The 19,009-nt window shown below is 46.6% G+C and overlaps 1 protein-coding gene and 2 pseudogenes across 4 annotated transcripts; 1 reads left to right on the top strand and 2 right to left on the bottom strand.

The window, feature by feature from the left end:
* The first annotated feature begins 307 nt into the window (after positions 1-307).
* LOC123457555 (saoe class I histocompatibility antigen, A alpha chain-like) lies at positions 308-3,255 on the top strand. 4 transcript variants are annotated; one of them, XM_045141434.1, is made up of 8 exons: positions 308-374; positions 546-815; positions 958-1,233; positions 1,747-2,022; positions 2,130-2,231; positions 2,516-2,548; positions 2,684-2,731; positions 2,894-3,255. In XM_045141434.1, the coding sequence occupies exons 1-7, from the start codon at positions 311-313 to the stop codon at positions 2,725-2,727; spliced, it is 1,065 nt and encodes a 354-aa protein (XP_044997369.1). In that variant the 5' UTR covers positions 308-310; the 3' UTR covers positions 2,728-2,731; positions 2,894-3,255. The 4 variants fall into 4 exon arrangements, 2 of the variants coding, with proteins under 2 accessions (XP_044997369.1, XP_044997367.1); XR_006635044.1 differs by having other exon boundaries at positions 311-374; positions 2,684-2,819; XR_006635045.1 differs by lacking the exon at positions 2,516-2,548 and having other exon boundaries at positions 311-374; positions 2,684-2,819.
* Positions 3,256-10,914: 7,659 nt separating this feature from the next.
* Positions 10,915-14,358, bottom strand: LOC101607813 (annotated as a pseudogene).
* Positions 14,359-14,714: 356 nt separating this feature from the next.
* On the bottom strand, positions 14,715-18,798 carry LOC123457495 (annotated as a pseudogene).
* Between the last annotated feature and the right edge of the window lie 211 nt (positions 18,799-19,009).

Below are 19,009 nucleotides of genomic sequence, written 5' to 3'. Positions count from 1 at the left end.
GACCTCCCCCCTCGACGTTTCCAGGCCGCGGGTCTGGAGGGCAGGGGGACAGTCCCGGGTCGGGACGGGGAGGGTCTGCGGTGGGGAAGCCCAGCCTGGGGGATTCTGCTTCTCCTGGACTTTCTCTTCTCCAGCCGCCAACCCGCTCAACTCCTTCTGCCGGACACTGATGACGGAACCGCGGCCCGTCGCTCCTATTGGCCAGCGGCTTTCGGGAGCGGCCAATCCATGCACCACCCCACCCGGGGTTAAAAAGGAGGAAAGGCGGACGCGCGGGGACGCAGACTGTCCCCAGTCGGGGCTGAGCGCGATGTCGCCCCACACACTGCTTCTGCTGCTCGCGGTGGCCGCGGGACTGAGCCAGACCTGGGCGGGTGAGTGAGGGGCGGACGGGGAGGCGGACACGGGCAGGCCCGGGGACGCGGCGCGTCGGCCCTCGCGCAGACCCGCCCTGGGGGTCCCCGCCGGGCGGCCTCGCCCCCCCCCGTCCGGCCCCTGGCCGGGGTCCGCGGAAGTCCGCGGGGTCTCAGCGCCCGTCTCTCCAGGCGCCCACTCGCTGCGCTACTTCGACTTCGCCGTGTCCCGGCCCGGCGGCGGGGAGCCGCGGTTCATCTCCGTCGGCTACGTGGACGACACGGAGTTCGTGCGCTTCGACAGCGACGCGGGGACGCGGAGGATGGAGCCGCGGGCGCCGTGGATGCGGCAGGTGGGGGCCGACTACTGGGACCTGGAGACGAGGAGCGCCCAGAACGATGAGCACACTTTGCGGGTGAGCCTGCGGACCGCGCTGGGATACTACAACCAGAGCGACGGCGGTGAGCGGCCCGGGCCGAGGGTCCGCGGGGCGATCGGAACCGCGGGGCGAGGCGGGGTTTCACCTTCGCTTCACGGGGAGCCCCGGGGTGGAGGGCGAGGGGCGGGCCGGAGCGGGCGGGGCTGACGGCTGGGGCGGGTCAGGCTCTCACACCATCCAGAGGATGTACGGCTGTTCTGTGGGTCCTGATGGACGCCTGCTCCGCGGGTACGTTCGATACGCCTATGATGGCCGCGATTACATCTCCCTGAACGAGGACCTGCGCTCCTGGACTGCGGCCGACACGGCGGCTCAGATCACCCTGCGCAAGTGGGAGCAGTCTAAGGAGGCAGAGCTCTGGAGGGGCTACCTGGAGGGCACGTGCGTGGAGTGGCTCCACAGATACCTGCAATACGGGAACGAGACTCTGCTGCGCACAGGTGAGAGGAACCATGGGGCTGCTCCTCCTTTTGGCCTGACATGCTGAGCTGCCTGTCTGCAATCAGGAGGCAAGGGTGGTCCAGGGCGTCCTGATCCTCGTCTGAGTGACTCTGGAGGATCACCCTGCTCTCAGGATACTCCAGGGTCTGTCGGGTGGAAGATCTCTGAAATTACCAACCAGGAGTCCCCTTCCAGGCACCCGTTGGGGGCCAGGGACCCTGTCAGGCGGGGTCTCTACCCACCACCAACATGTCTGCGTGTCTGCCCACAGTGATGCTGTCCCTTCTCCACTCCCTTTTCCTGAGGGGAGAGTTGGAATATCCCACCCTGACCTGTCTCTTGAACTTTCCACACAGCGTCATTATCCCCTTTCCATGTTCAGTATTCTGTGTGGGTGTCCCCTCCCCAGCCCCGTTCATTTCTCCAGTCCTTTCCCAGAACTGTCCTACAAGTACTGCTGGGGTTCTTCAGATGAATGGAAAATGTTTAAATTTTCCACCTCTTTCCCCCAGATCCCCCAAAGTCACAGGTGACTCACCACCCCAGACCTGAAGGGGGTGTCACCCTGAGGTGCTGGGCCCGGTACTTCTACCCTGAGGAGATCACCCTGACCTGGGAGCGGGAGGGAGAGGACCTGACCCAGGACATGGAGCTTGTGGAGACCAGGCCTTCAGGGGATGGAAGCTTCCAGAAGTGGGCTGCTGTGGTGGTGCCTTCTGGAGAGGAGCAGAAATACACATGCCACGTGCAGCATGAAGGGCTGCCTGAGCCACTCACCTTGAGATGGGGTGAGGATGGGGCTGGGAAGGGGGGGGGGACAGGAACCCTGGGGAAGGGAGTGGGGTCAGGGCTGAGAGTTGGGAGTGAGGGTCCTCATCCTCCGTTGTCTTCCCAGAACCACCTCAGTCCCCCATCCTCATCATAGTAGTGGTCACTGTCCTTGTGGTTCTCTTGGTCACTGGAGCTGCGGTTATTGTGAGGAGGAGGAGGAAATCAGGTAGGCCGGGTCAGGCTCCCAGTCTACTCTTTGAGCCCATTTGCAAGTGTGCCCTGGGTCCCTGAGGGGAAGCACTGTCCACTCACAAGCGCTCAGCCTGGTCCAGGGTGCTGTGGCTCTAAAGAACATGGAAAATGAAGGACAGGTTTGTCACCCTGACGACTGGGGGCGTGGGATCTTCTTTCCAGAGGTCACGGAGCACACCTCGTGACCCTTCCTGGGTCTGTCCTCACTGTCATAGCACATTTCTGGGGCACACGACGTCACTGTTTTTCCTCTCACAGGTGGAAAAGGAGGAAACTATGCTCAGGCTCCGAATAAGTGTGGCGAGTGGGATGACCCCTGTGGGAGGGTGCCCACAGAACACGTGGGGAGGTCATACGCCCCACAATTCTCTTTGAGCCTCTTCTTCTCGGGGCTCTCAAAGTGTCTTGGTATTTCTTCTCCCCCAGACAGGGACAGTGCCAAGAGCTCTGACGTGTCTCTCACAGCTTGAAAAGGTGACACCCCAAGGGCGGGAATTGGAAAGAGGCAGAAGGGACAGAACTGTGTCACAGGACTCTCGGAGTCTGGACCTGTGAAGGAGAGGTGGGTTGTGGGGGTGTCGCCTTCATGCAGCTGTACTGAGAATGTTCCTGACTCTTGTTCTCTCTGTGACACAGCTGCCTTGTGGGACTGAAGGGCAGAAGAAGGTTCACATCTCTTACTGTGACTCAGAAACCAAACCTTCTTTCACCAATGGTGTTGAACTTGTCTATGTTGCCAACGTGTCCACATCCACCTACTGTCCCAGGACCACTGGGGATATGAGGTCACCCCCACAGTCAGATGCTTTCTTTGCCCTGTCCTGTGTGTCCATCCAAAACCCCTCTCTTGAAGCTCAGTGCATTTCACTTCCCCGCTGGACATAAGAATCTTATTTTGATTCAAAATCTTAACGTAGGACATTGGTGGGTCAATTAAGAGATATGTTGTTCTAAATTTGATGGAGGAAATAAAGGGTTGCCTTGAGGACCTTCCAGAATCTGTGTTCATTGTATTGAGTGGAGCAGCTGGATCTCACCCCACCACACAGAGCTGATTGACAGGAGGTCGTCCCCGCCCCACAGAGCTGATTGACAGGAGCTCGTTCCCGCCCCACAGAGATGATTGACAGGATCTCACCCCGCCCCACAGAGCTGATTGACAGGATCTGGGCCACCCTGCTTTCTTTCTCCTCCCAGCCTTTCACTGTCACCTCTGCCTAGGTCACTCCCATTGGAGGGAGGCCTGTTCTCCACCATGGCAGGAGCTGGGCGCACCCTGGGACCCGCTCACTCGCGGTGGTTGACATCTCCTGGGCCTCCGAGGCTGGCCCCAGTAGAGCCACGGAGGTGGCTGCTGCTGGACTCACAGGCGTGGCCGCAGGCGCTAGGCGGAAGGACCTTGGCAGCACTGCCGCGGCTGCTGTGGGCCATTGAGGTCCCTATTTTACCCCCGCGGCCTGACACCTGCTGCCTGAGGTCTCTCCTCCCCTGAGGTCTCTCCTCCCCTGAGTTCTCTCCTCCCCTGAGGTCTCTCCTCCCCTGAGGTCTCTCCACCATCTCAAGTTTCTCCTCCCCCTGAGGGCTCTCTGTGCTTGGCCTCGACCATCTCCTCCCACCCCGTGCCCCCTCAGCCAGGCTCCCTGCACCCCCAGCTGTACTCCAAGGGCCCTCCCAGCTGCAACTCAGGATCCCTAAGGACTGGACTCCGTCGTGTGGACTCCAAGGGGCTTTCCCAGCATGACTACGACCACAGCACGTCCCAGCACCGTGCTGACGAGTTCTCCAGTGGAAGAAGACGCCATAGGATCCTGTGACCAGGACCTCACAGGATGCTGCTCTACAACAACCCGGCCCCTCACATGATTGACAGATCCAGCTGACTGACAGCGCTCAGGGTGATGACGCCCCTCCCACCGAGTACTAATTGTGCTCAGGGGTGCCAGCACCCCACCCACCAAGTACCAAGTAGACAGCAATCAGGTTCGAGATGTCCCGCCCACTGGGTACCTGAGTACCTGATTGAAAGGTTTAGCCTGTTGATGCTCTGTCCACCAAGTACCTGATTTAGAACTGTCAATGCCCCACCCACCTAGTAACCTGATTGACAGCACTGAAGATGCAGATGCCCTGCTCACGAGGTACCTGATTGTCAGCACTCAGGGTGCCAGCACCCTGTCCACATGATTGACGGCACTCAGGTTGCTGTCACCCTGCCCCCTTTGAATGGACTGACTGCAGCAGGACGCTTACTCCCTTTCCACTGTGTCCCTGACTGACAGCACTCATGATGCTGATGCACCTCCCATCGAGTACCTGATTGACAGCACTCAGGAGTGCCAACAGCTCGCCCACCATGTGCCAGATTGACAACACTCTGGGTCCAGACACCGTGACCACCAAGTACTGATGGACAGCAATCAGAAGTGTTGACACCCTGCCCAGATTCCCTGATTGACTGCGCTCAGGGTGCCAATGCACCACCCACAGAATACCTCTCGACAGGTCACAGGACACTCCACGGATGAGCTGAGTGACTGAACATCAGATCTTCCCAAGGAGTGACCTGGACCCTGAGCAGGGAGCTGGATCTCATCCCGCCCCACAGAGCTGATTGACACGATCTCAGCCCACCCTGCAGATGTCACTGACAGAATCTCAGTCCCATCCGACACAGCTGACTGACAGGAACCTAGCCCCAACCCAAACAGCTGATTGACAGGACCTAGGCCACACCCTCAGAGCTGACTGACAGGCTCTCAGCCCATCCCCACACAGCTGACTGGCAGGATGCAGGCCCAGCTCCACAGCCCAGGAGACCATGGTGGCTGCACAAGCAGTACACTATGTTCCAGGTGATCTCAGGACCCGGGCTGATGCAGGCTTAGCAGCCCCTGGCTTTTGCCACAGATCCCAGATGTGAAGAAGCCAGGATGTGGGTCCAAGCCAACCTTCCAACAGTGTGATGCCACCTCACAGCCTCACCTGTGTATGTGGTTCTCCAGAGTCCTCTGATGGACAGTAACATAGCACCCCCTTCTTCGGCCCTGGCGCTTGACACTCCCTCTGATCTAGAAGAAATAACTAGACAAGCCATTACTAAACTTTCCCGGGAGGCACAATCTCTTGAGATGCTCCTCCAAGCCAAAAAGGAAAAGTCACAAGTGCTCAAGCAATTACGCGACCTTGATTTAGAAATACGCTCCCCCTCCACTTGCCCTGTTCAGAAAACTAAAATCAAAAGTAAAACTCTCCATGCCTTTCCTGTAACTCGCTCCCAAGTTAAACCTATTGAAGGAAAAACTAATGGGGCTGAGCCACAGGATCCAGATAGCCAAGAATAGGGGGAGGAGATTCTGAAACAAAGAAACCTGCTGGGTCAGAAAGCACTAAGAATGAGAAAGGGGATAAAATTTTACTCATTAAAGCCCAGCAATATCACCGTCTTAAGTTGAAACATATAAACGAGTTAAGAAATGCAGTTACTTCGTACAGTCCTATTGCTCCTTTCACTGTCTCGCTGTTAGAATCTCTAAGTGAAGACATACTTACTGTTAATGACTGGGTTATGTTAACTAAAGCTACTTTAACTAGGGGTGACTGTCATCTATGGAAAGCTGATTACACTGAGAGGTTCCAGGATGCTGCCCACCGTAATTTGGCCGCTGGTGGTTCCTCCAATTCCTGGACGCTAGATAAACTTCTGGGCAACTGTCCCTACGAAACAAATGAAAAACAAACCAAATGTCCTCCAGGATTACTTACACAAATTCAACATGCAGCTCTCAAAGCCTGGAAGCGCCTTCCCTCTAAAGGGTCAGCTGTCACCTCTCTTGCTAAACTCAGACAGGGTCCACAAGAGCCTTATGGTGACCTTATCGTCCACCTTACAGAGGCTGCTGAACGCCTCGTGGGAAAGGAGGAAACAGATAATGAATTTGTTAGACATCTTGCCTTTGAGAATGCTAACTCAGCCTGCCAAGCGGCTATACACCCCCATCGCCATGCCAAAAATATTTCTGACTTTATCAAACTCTGAGCTGATGTGGACCGTACGTCCCACATCATTGGACTAGCCATAGGAATGGCCCTTAAGGATTTTACCCAGGGGGACAAGCTCAAAACTTGTTTTAATTGCAAACAAGCAGGTCATTTTTCCAGAGAATGCACGGCCCTTAATGCTGAGCGGCCACTCCCATCTTCTTTGTGCCTGGAAACTTCTCCTTCAGGGTATGGCTAATAGTCCAACTTCAGGTCAGAAATTTGTAGCTAAAGCTTTAGCTTCTTAGAGAAGCAAATTTCCTCAATTATATATTATTTACTATATGGATGAAATTTTATTAGCTGGAAAGAAAAAGACGGAAATCTGGTTACAAAAAACAAAACAGGGCCGGGTGAAGTGGCCCACGCCTTTAATCCCCGCACTTGGGAGGCAGAGGTAGGAGGATTGCCGAGAGTTTGAGGCCACCCTGAGACTACATAATTAATTCCAGGTCAGCCTGGAGCAGAGTGAGACCCTACCTTGAAAAACCAAAAAAAAAAAAAAAAAAAAAAAAAAAAGGGAAAAATGATACAGAGATCAGTAACAAGATGGTTAAATTATACTTTGTTTATTTTAAATTTTTTACTTTTGGATGCAAAAGGGTCTTCTGTTGCTGACCATTTTTGGCATGCACAAACCAAGACAAATTGTACTAAAGTAATGTGAAAAGATCCATTGACTAACAAATGGGGTGGATCCTACCCTGTATTAATATGGGGAAGAGGATCTGTTAGTATTTTTTCACAGAAAGAAAATAGAGCCAGATGGTTGCCAGAACATTTGGTGCGGCATGCAGGCCACGAGATCAAACAAGAGGACACTGCTGATCCTGATGATATGGAGTCATCTACATCTTGCTTACAGTGAACTTGACTAGGAGCTATGTTCCTGACCCTCCTATATTACATCTGGTGACTTGGGAGAAAAAAGAAATCATAGTTCCAATCAATAACACTTGGTTGCTAAGTATGCCATCTAGTAAAAATATAGAATTACATCAAATAATTATGAGTTCATATTCAGGGCATGGTCTAGGTATTCCACTATGCTTTTCTAAGACTAGCATAGTGGGATGTTTTGAAATAAAGGAAAGAAACATTACTGTAAAGCTTGTATAAGAGCACGTACAAGGTAGAAAGAAGATAAAGCAGGTTCAAACAAGCAGAATTTCTTTTTGGCTTCCCTATGGAGATCATGTTACAGGAGATAGTCCACCAGAGGACTTTATTCCTTGTGAAGGTTCAATAAATCTATACATTGGAGCAAATGTGTAGGGAAAAAATTTATCAGGTATAATGTTTCCAAAAACATATCTACTAGATATGTTAAGGACTTGTCAGGATCAGCAGGCTCTATAGAGAGTAAAACTGAATGGGTTAATGATTGGGCCACTGGACTGTCCTCAGGATTGTGGTGGTCAGACAGTGGACATCAGCAAACTTATGTGTGGAAAATTGCTGCTGCTATGGGAGGTAACAAGGTTACATCTGACAGCAATGATTCAAATAGCCTTCCTAAGGGAACTGTTATGGCCTGTGTTACACCACCTTATGCCCTGATGTTAGGGAATATAAATATTACTTGGTATCATGGATCTGAGGAAATGTTTAATGTTACCTGTGATAATTGTAGTCTGTCCAATTGTATTTCTCATGATTCTGGAACTGTAATGATTGTCAAACAACCTGCATTTGTTATGATTCCTGTTAATCTTTCAAAGTCTTGGAGAAATTTTAGCTATACAGAACAGTCATCTTGATTTTGATGCCACTAAGGCTGCTAATGATTTACTTGCTACAGTTAAGTCTGTGTTGCCTGGTTGGGACTCTTTTTTTTTTTAATTTATTTATTTATTTATTTGAGAGCGACAGACACAGAGAGAAAGACAGATAGAGGGAGAGAGAGAGAATGGGCGTGCCAGGGCTTCCAGCCTCTGCAAACGAACTCCAGACGCGTGCGCCCCCTTGTGCATCTGGCTAACGTGGGACCTGGGGAACCGAGCCTTGAACCGGGGTCCTTAGGCTTCACAGGCGAGCGCTTAACTGCTAAGCCATCTCTCCAGCCCAAAGAATTTTTTTTTTAGATAGTCTTGCAGGACCAGAGAGATGGCTTAGGGGTTAAGTCATTTGCCTGCAAAGCCGAAAGATCTCAGTTCGACTTTCCAGGATCCACCTAAGCCGGATGCTCAAGGATGAGCATGTGTCTACAGTTGCCTGGTTGGGACTCTTTAAGTTCCTGGATAGGCCACTTAGCAGCTGTAGGAGTTTGCCTTCTGCTTCTCTTATGCCTATTGTCTATTTTCTTCAAGTGTCTAATGAAGTCTATTATGAATGTTCACGCAGAGTTCCAAACTATGGGCTATAGAATACGTCCTTGACTCCCCGCCTTTAGGAGCTGCATAGGATTTAGACCTATGCATATTGGCTCACAATAAAGTGAGTACGATATGGGCACCAACATGGGTGCAGGGCAAAGCACCGCAAGGGAAAGTCCCTTTCTGACCGCTTCTGAATTCCCTGAGAGAAAAACCTGACTTGCATGTAGGTTGGTACCACACTTATTATGATCATATAGGCCCTGCCTCCCCTCCCCAAAAGGTACCAAGGGCCAAGTCTGTGGGATGAAAAAATGACAGCCCACGGAAGGTACCAGGTCAATACTCCCCCAGTTGGTTAAATCCCACCTCTGAATAGTGGGTCTCCCCTTCTTTTGTATAAAAGAAGTGAGCAGATGTTGGGAGCTGTAGCTGCTCTTTGACCATGAGAACTGAAGCAGTTTTTGGATCTCCGGGCACAGAGTCCTTATCATATGGCCTTGGCAAACAGTCTTCAGACACACAGGCATTTGTGGAGCAGACTAGGCATGTAGGCACTGTCTAGAAAGTATTATTTTCTGTATATAAGCTTGTGCTTGCCTGAATAAATCTGAGACCTTGATCAGAATATAGACTTGGTCTCCTTCTTTGTGTCTCTTGTCTCCCATCCAGGTTAATTTCCCCTCAGGTCCTTGGTTAAATCCCTGCTGGCTGGGGCAGGGTTTCAATCGTGACTGGGGCATACTTAGAAAACCTGTCTTTTCATATTAGTTATGGTATCAGGTGAGTTATATCCATAGGCTGGGGAGGTACTGAATTTCCCATCATTATCTATGTATGCATAATCCCAGGAGTCTCCTATTAGGTGACATAAAACAAATATCAAATTGTGAAACCAGGTTCAAGGAGGTGCTAAATGTGTCCATATTAGTGAGCATCCATGTAAGATTATAGGGTTGATGTGGTTTTGCAACAATAGAGGTTATTAAGCAACAATAGATTATCATTACATGAAAAGATTTAGCCATCATAAAGCCTTAGTTTCTAGCTTACGAATCTTTAGTTTGAGGGGGTTTCGTGGATGTGCAACAGCATGCCACAGTCCAGGATTTTCTTCAAGGGTGCAGTTGTCCAGGTAGTTTTCCTGTGGGTCGATAGGCTTCACGTGAGAGTGGTGTATCCAGGTAGGAACTCATCCTCTTTGATTGCAGTTGGAGTGGTCAGGATCACAGTATAGGGTCCCTTCCAGCCAGGTTCAAGAGTCTCTCTCTGGTGTCTGTGTGTGTGTGTGTGTGTGTGTGTGCGCGCGCGTGCTTAGATTTTTTTTTTGTTTCTATTGATACTCACTTCTGTAACTTGAATCCACAGATACAAGCAGTATATAACCAGAAAGTTACAAGTAAACACAGATTATACATGCAAGTTTCTGTTCACAGAGGTCACATGTGTAGATATATGAATTAGAAGTATGCTTGTAGAATTATGGCCAAATGTTTTCAAAATGCAGAAATGTAAAATTACATCTTGTAAATGAGAGGTATGTCTACACACTTCAAAATTCACATGTTGCTTATACCACAGATGTATGACAGTGATAGGATTCAGGTGACAAGCAATAAGTTCTCAAAAAATTAATACTGGTCAAAGAAAACGGGAACATTTTTATCCTTCACTGAAAATACATTTGACTACTAGAATACGAAACCCAGCAGGAACTCAGAAAAAAAATTACAAAATCTAAAGCCTATTACTTAATATTTCTTATTACCTAAACAACAGCATGACGTAAAAGAAAACTGCACTTGCACTTAAATTGCTAATTTCATATGAAGTTCTCTAAAAATGAAATGCAACCAAAACATCTTCAAACTCCAAATGAAAAGTCTGCAAGGCTCAGATTAAAATGTGGAATGTTTCAGATGAAAGTAATAGAAATACAACTGGTTTTGTTCTTTATTGAATAGAATCAAGGTTTCCATTTCTTTGAAGCATCAAACTACTAAATTTCATTTTTCTGAATGGTTCTATTATCTGTCTCTTAGTGGTGCAAGTTGTCTTCCACAGATTACAGTCTCTAAAAAGTAGTTCTGTCTGTTATTCTGATGAAAGGAAAATTCCTCTTCATTAATTTAATCATTTGCAATTTTTTTTGCTATAGCACTTAACACATGAACAGAAGACATCTATTATTTATCCACTAAAACAAAAGAGTACATAGTTTTCTTCTATCAGTACTGTATTTTAAAAAGGTTAACATTAAGAACAAAGAACCATTGTGTTTTTGAAATAAGCTTCTTGCACATCTTAAGTTTCCTTCTTCTGCCTGCATTCTTCCTTCAATTTATTCAGAAATTTCTGATAATGAGGAAGGCTGCTACAATGAGTATTCTTTGCAACTTCTTCATTTGTATAAAAGAGTGAACACAGTTTACAGTAAAACCCTGTTTCAGGTATCACGTAGTCTATACCAACAGGAGCATTGGGCTGATATGGTCCAATTCTACACTCCTCTGGGATTGTATAGGACTCCTTGTCATCACTTTGGCCATCTGCATTTTCACTTGCATCTTTGTTCAGATCATCAGCATTCTCAGCAGATTCAGCACCTGTTTCTGCATTTTCCTCATTCTTATTTCCATTTTTCAATGCTGCATCACTGTCTTGATCAAGTTCCTCCATCTTGTCCACCTTCTTAAGTTTTTTCTTGGCTGCTGCTGAAGCACTGGACTCTCTTTTCACAGCTTCATCTGAAGGCTCTTACTTCCCATAAGAAGCCACATCGCCCAAATTAGCAAGGTCAGTCTCATCTTCCACTGAACTGCCACTTTCTAGCAGAGCTGCTGCTTCCTCTTCCTCAACAAGCAGCTCGTCTTCAGACTCAAGAAGCATATTGGGTTCTTGTTCTGTCTGGTCATCCTTTGCATCTTTCTTACCATCTTCACCTGACTTTTGTTCTTGTTCTTGACCTTCGGCGGTACTTTCAGTCTTCTGAGATCCATCAGTTTTAGATTTCTTGTCACTTGGAGATTCTTTGCTATCTGGAGAGTAAGCTCTTTTATGGGATTTATCTTTCTTCAGCAAGTCAGTGCCTCTGTTGGGAATCCTCAGTACCAGTTCTGTTGTATTTCTCAGACAAATCAACCTTAACACATCTCCCCTGGAACCAAAGTGCTTTCTTCAAGAATGGTCAACCATGGCCATTGCATCTTCTCTGGTCTCCATCTCCGTAAAGGCCTGACTTTTCATCCTCATCAATATATAATTCTTTATTTTCCCATAAGGCTCAGCAAGTTTGAGGACAGCACTGTCAGAATAGGCAGAATGGGGTAAATTGCTGAGATGTATCACATGTCCAAGCTGTTGCTCCTGATCAAACATCTGATCAGGCTTTCCTTCAGGTTTCTTTATTCTTTTGTACTTCTGAGACAAATGCATCCTCACTGGCTTGCCACGTACTAATGCTGGTGTGGTTGTATAATACTCCACTGCAGAATGGGCATCTTCTGTAGTTGCCATTTCAATAAATGCCTCATTTATTTTATTTAGAATTGGATGGTTTGAAATAACTCGAAATGGTTCTACTAACTGTAGAAGTTGGTATCTCAAGTTTTTTCCTTGCTGAAAATCCATGATGTGAACAACTCTGCTAGTTTCCATTCTGCCTTTCTGCATGTGCCTTGGTCCTTGCAGTTTTCAATTTCCAGCCCCTAGATTTCCTCTTGGTCCAACTGCTGGACCTCCAAGATGAAATGAGGGAGGTGGAGGTCCCAGAATTACTGGTGCTGGATTTGTAGAATGCTGCAACATGAATGGATCACCCATTGTATGTCCTGTATCCTTGTCAGGATTCCACTCTGGGTAGATTTCAAGAAGCTGGCATCGACAGCTGTAACTTGCTCCATTGATATGTTGGCTCCAATCCTTATTAGAATGAACTGGCATATCACATTTGTAGCACAGACGGGGATAACCCTTCAGTATGAGTCCACAGAAGTCAATATTGCTACTTGGAGGAGTGCCCCTCTTTTTCTCAAAGAGAGATCTCTCTTGTAAGGGGCCAGGGCAATGTCCCATTCTCTCTTACTCACTGTCAAATTTATGATAGTTTTGCGAAGTCTCACAAAAAAGGAATCATCCCTACACCTTTCTCCATCTCTTAGTCTGTCATCTTCATAATCCATTCTGTCATAATAACCAGATACTTAAGAACGACTTCCATGGTCATAATCAAGCACTGGATTGAGACTAGGACCACAATCATCAAATCTATCTCTTCTAAAGTGCCTTTTTTCCTTCTCAATCATCCCTAGGTATACTCTTTATGGTGGCTCCCATGTAGCACATCTGCCATCTCTACCATAACTCAATGCAGGGCCTTCTTCAGTTCTCCTCCTTTTTAGCTGTAAAAGGATTTGGGGCAAATTCTCAGGAGTAATCTTGTCCTCTGGATAACAACTCAGTTCATCTAAATCTCTAGACCAAAGCTGGCCAAAGTGGCTTGGTCTGAATCTCCCTGGTGTTGAGAAGACAAAGGGAGTGGACTTCTATATCCAATGTTAAATATAGACTGCAAGTTATGGTAAGAAGTACTAGCAGAAGACAGTGCCCCATGAGCTTCTTGGTGATCCAATGAAGAATTCATTCCAAGATACATTAAACCAGCAAGGTATGCATACCCTGGTTCATCCTTCCAAGAGATGCTGCCATACTTAAAGACTGGGTAGCAGCAGCAGCAAGAAGGCCTATTTCTGCCGCAGACAGGTCATGCCCATGACCTGTGAGTCCCTACCACGAAATGACTGCTGGAATGACTTGGACCTTGTAGAACTATATCTCTTGACTATTTTATAGATTAAAAAAAAAAAGTTTTTTAAGATGGCCAAAAAGAAAGTTCAAACTAGGTTAACTTTGCTTCAAAAAATGGTAATGCCAAGGCAAAGGATCAATAAGGACTGAGAATCTTCTTCAAGGTGAGAACCAGCAGACAACTCTATAAATGTAATGTCTGGCAGTCTGGGTTGATTCCTCAGTACCCAGGACAGTCGATGCATCAAGTGGTGCATACTCCTGGAGTTCTATGCATTCTTCTCTAGAATCTGGTTGAGTACCTGATCTTTCTATATGATCTGATGTAATACATTACATGGTGTGACAAAGGTGTCCAAGATCTGATTTTTTGATGGAGACAGTTTTCTCATTCAGGTCTCTCTGATCAATAGCTCATTGTGGATGATAGCCACATGCTGGTACTGGGGGTTACAGGTCAGTGCCCACTAAGTAAAAGATAACTAATATAAAATAGTTAGAAGGGGGGCAGGGGTTGGAAGCTGTAGAGGAGTAAGGTCAGTCTTCATCATACCCTCTCCAGTGTCTTGTTCTTCTTTTTCCAAGGCTTTTAGGTGCAGCATCGTTTACTTGAGACATTTCTAGTTTCTTTTTTTTTTTCTGACTTTAAAATGTTTATTCTTTAAAAAATTACTTGCTTTTTATACAGCTATACAAAGTTCTTAATGTTTCTTTGGCAATGGAATATAATGGAATTTTACAACTATATAAAAAGTTACCATTGCCTAAGAAACAGTATTTCCCTGTGTGTACATAGTTGACTGACAAAATTCTCTACCATCCAGCACCCTAATTAATTGACAAAATTAGCTACCTCATATTATAGAATTTCCAAGTAGAAAGGGAAAGATACAGACTCACGCACGCATATACACACATACCCTTCTGTGGCTCACACAGCATCACAGCCCGATCTGCAGGCAACTGCAGTAGTTGCCAAGTACAATTTAGTGATGAAAAAATCCTTTGAAGTCCTACTGAAGTACGGCTCAAGTGTAACTATACACAAGAAATTACTTAACCTTTTGCTATTGCAAATATAGTCACTGCTCGTTTGTTGAAGGATGAGACCCTCTTTCCCTCCCAAAAAGTAACTGCATTGTATCTTTGAAATTCAGCAGAAAACAAAGAGACAAAACCCAGTGCTGGTGACTTGTATAGAGCAAAGTCACTTCTTCATTCTTCACAGAGACTGAAATCAATTTCCAGGACCAGGAAGAGCTAGAACTCCACCTCTTTTTCAAAGCCTTGTTGGTAGACTATGCAGAAACTTTGTTGTCTTCCCTATATTCAAAATCTGCAAACTCCCTGCCCCCACGGCCTCCTCTGAATCCACCATGAAACCTCGAGGGGCAGTGAAGGTCCCTCCTCGGCCACCACCACGCCCTCTGCCACCACGGAGCCCAAGACCTCCTCTGCTTCTGTACCCGCCACGACCACGGTTTGGACGTTTCAGCATTTAACCTCCTTTCTTCAGCCCAGGTTGGCCTCCTTTCTGTGTTATCATCACAAGAAATATTATCCAAGAGGGATTTAGTCTTGTCATAATAGCAATTAGGTCCAAGTGGATCTTCGTCATCAGCATTCCCTTCACTGTTTTGGGTATCCACTCCTGAGTCTCCTTTATCTTCACCATTTACAGGTTTCTCTTGTTTGGCAAGTTTATCTTCTTTTAATTTAAGTTTATTATGAAATTCTCTGTCAATCTTCTCCTTGTTAAATTGTGCATTTGCACTTTCAAATCAAAGTCTTTCTCAAATTTCATTGGACCGTCTGGCGAATACCAAATCTTCCCCTGCCTCCTCAATGTCCCCCGCGCCCTCTCCTTGGGGTGAAGGAGCACCTGGAACTATTTGTCTCTTGCTATCATTTCTGAGATGATCATTCATGTTTTCTGGCCTTGAGACTGTACTTCAGCTCGCCAGTGCTCTTGGTTCTCTTATTGCTTTCTGGCTGGTAGATGCAAAGGCCTGGTGCTGGAGCAGGTAAGTGGGCGGAGGTGGTCTGCACTGCTTGCTCCATGGTTGGACTTTTTCTCAAAGGGTCTAACTGAGGCTTGATCGATCCTGAGATAACTGTTTTTATAGATCTGGTGTCCTGTGTAAAGGCAGAACCAACTGCTCTACTTTGGGACAGGGCACTGCTGTTCGATGTTTCTGTTCCAAAGGACGTCAGGGAGCTTCCAGCAACACCAACAGCGCCAAACTGCTGCCCAACCGACATACTTGGACTGAACGGACTGCACGTTGGCATCCTGCCGAAAGGTCCATGGGAACTCACTGACCAGCGTGAAGATGATCATGAACCTGGTGAAGTCTGAGCCATAGCTGGGTCCTGAGGCAAAGAACACTGTGGTTTTGGTGGCTCACAAACAGTGCGGTCTTTAATATCACTTCCTCGGAATATAATGCATTCCAAAACTTCATCTTGAGGGGGTGTGGGACGATCTGTTGGTCTGTCTTCTGTACGGAAGGATGGAGCTTTGGCGAGGGCCACGGTGGAGTTCTCGGTGTCCATGGTGTAGAGGATGCCCTCACAGCAGATCTCCGCCTTTGAGCGGAGGTTGATCGTGCGGGTTGTAAGGGGCGCCCCTGCTCATGGCCCCCAGGCGTCCACCCCGCTGCTCCACACGCAGACCCAGGCCGCCCGCTCCCTCCTCCTGCAGCGGTGACTTGGAGCCCAGCGGGGCTACGCTACCCTCCCCCAGCCCATGCCCGGTTCACCCTTCTAATTTCTTAATGTAGGCACTTAAAGCTCTAAATTCCTCCTCTAGGACTGCCTTCATTGTGTCCCAAAAGTTTTGGTATGCTGTGTTCTCACTATCATTTGACTCTATGAATTTTTTGATTTCCTTCTGGATTTTTTCATTGACCTAGTCATCATTTAGTAGTGTATTGTTTAGTTTCCATGATTTTGTGTTTGTGCTATAGCTTTTCTTGCTATTGGTTTGTAGGTTGATTCCATTGTGGTCAGATGCAAGGAATTATTTCAATTTTCCTGTATTTGTTAAGATTTGCTTTGTGTCCTAATATATGGTCTATTTTAGAGAATGTTCCATTTGCTGCTGAAAAGAATGTATATTCGGCATCATTTGGATGTAATGTCCTGTATACATCTGTTAGCTCCATTCCTTCTATGACCTCATTTAATGCAGATGCCTCTGTTTATTTTTTGCGGTAATGACCTGTCAATTGATGAGAGTGGGGTGTTGAAGTCACCCACTACCACTGTGTTTGGTGTTATCTGTGACCTTAGTTCTAATAGTGTTTGTTTGATGAAATTGGGAGCCCCCATGTTAGGTGCATGTATGTTTAGGACTGTAATGTTCTCCTGTTGGAGTGTGCCTTTAATCAATATAAAGTGACCTTCCTTATCTTTCCTAACTAGTGCTGGACTGCAGTCTACCTTGTAGGATATTAGGATAGCACTAGCCTCTGCTTGTTCCTAGAGGCCCATTTGCTTGAAAAACTGTTTTCCAACCTTTCACCCTAAGATAGTGTCCATCCTTGTAGAAAGGTGAGTTTATTGGAGGCAAGAAGTTGAAGGATTCTGCTTTTTAACCCAGTCTACAAACCTATGTCCTTTGGCTGGGCCATTGAAGCTGTTGATATTAAGAGATATTATTGGCATGTATTTATTTTTGGTATTATTGTTTTTTAGTTCTTCCAGTTTTTACCTTTGCTCTTTTGTGTTAACTAGTATTTGAGTATGGTTTGTTTTTCCAGTTTCCTTATATGTGTGCTTTTCTTTCTCTTCAGAATGGAGGATTCTTTCAAGTACTTTCTGGTTGTGTAGGTAGAGCTGGTTTTGTCTTCAAATATTCCTTTAGCTTGCTCTTGTTGTGGAATGTCCTTATTTCTCTGTCTATTTGAATGGATAGTTTTTCAGGATAATGTAACCTTGGCTGACAGTTGTTATCTTTCAGAACTTGGAATACATCACTCCAAGCCCTTCTGGCTTTTAAAGTTTGTGTTGAGTATTAATATTAAAAACACTTATTTTATATGTGTAAATATAATATAGCAATGATATATTATTATTATATATAATAAATATAAATTATAGAATAATAATAAACACACTATAACATATAATGTATAACTTAAAAATTTATTTATTTATTAGACAGAGAGAGAAAAATGGGCATACCAGGGCCACCAGCTACTGAACTTAACTCCAGCCACATGTGCATCTGGCTTAAGTGGGTCCTGGGGAGTCTAACCTGGATCCTTAGGATTCACAGTCAAGTGCCTTAACTGGTAAGACATGTACCCAGCCCAGATTTTTTCTTATTTATTTATTTAAATTTATTCTCTCTTATTTCAAAATATTTTTTACTTTACAAAAGTACATAGAAATATCTATATTTCAGGATCTCTTTTGCCACTGTAAAGAAACTAGAGGCATGCACCTTTTTTGTTGTTATTGCTGGCTTGTTCTGCTTTTTGAGGTAGGATTTCACTCTAGCCCAGGGTGACCTGGAATTCACTATGTAGCCTTAGAGTGGCCTTGAACTCACAGTAATCCTCCTGCTTTTGCCTCCCAAGTGATGGGATTAAATCATGTGCCACTAGGCCTGGCCCATGCGCTACTTTTAGAACTGGCTTACTTGGGTTCTGGAGAATTGAACCCAGGCCAAACTTTGGATCCCTTGAAGGACTCTTCAACACCAGTGTAATTCATTGTTTGTTTCCCTTTGTGTCTGAAAGGTGTAGGAGGCAGGAAGCCAGCACTGCTATCTCATCTTCTCTTTTATCCAGCTTACTGGCCAAATCAAATGCTAATGCATTTCTTCCCAGGGCTCATGATGCTGCAGTGGTACCCTGACAAGGTCTTCTTGGTGATTGTGAGGCCCTGCACAGAACAATGAGTTGTGGGGGAGGGAATCTGAATTATAAGAGTATATGGACCTGGGACTACCTGGTTAAAGTAAATACTACTTCATTAATGAAAGATCTTGTACTGTCTTTGGCCACACAACCCTGAACCTCTGAATCTCAACTAAGATTTTGGAATAATCACTTGTCAGTACCTTGGTGGTGCCAAAGATGGGACGTCCTAGGGGGCAGAGAATTTCATCAATAGGCTTAAAAAAATTCCTATGACCCCTTTCCTGGCCTCAAGCATGAGGAGATACTGGTGCTGGCCAGGAGGGTGGGAGGGGTTTTTGGGTAATTTTGTTCTTGGGAAGGGGGTCTTTGATCCCCCTGTCTCTTTTCCACCAGTGCAAAGGAATGGGTGGATTTGCTTTCTTTGCATTTGAAGGGAGATCTCTGGATGTAAGACAGGAATACCTGAAGTGAAGGTTTCTCCCTGAACAGGCTTGAGGTTGGGTAAAGTCATGCTCTGGGGGATGGTCTGACATTTCCTGGGAAGATGGTCTTATATAATTAGATCAGAGCCTAGGTGAGAAAAGGGAAGCCTAAAATTGCTCTCCTGGCAATTAGGAGACATATTTGTTGCTCTCCTGTGGGCAATATTGCCCAGGGCTCCCCAGATGGGCTGGTATAAGAGAGCTTGGAGGAGAGGCCCAGAGACATAACTGATCTTCAGG

This window comes from Jaculus jaculus, unplaced genomic scaffold (assembly GCF_020740685.1).
Source record: "Jaculus jaculus isolate mJacJac1 unplaced genomic scaffold, mJacJac1.mat.Y.cur u25, whole genome shotgun sequence".
NCBI lineage: Eukaryota > Metazoa > Chordata > Mammalia > Rodentia > Dipodidae > Jaculus > Jaculus jaculus.
Note: the sequence above shows the minus strand (reverse complement) of the source record. Positions and strands in the feature narration are given on the sequence as shown.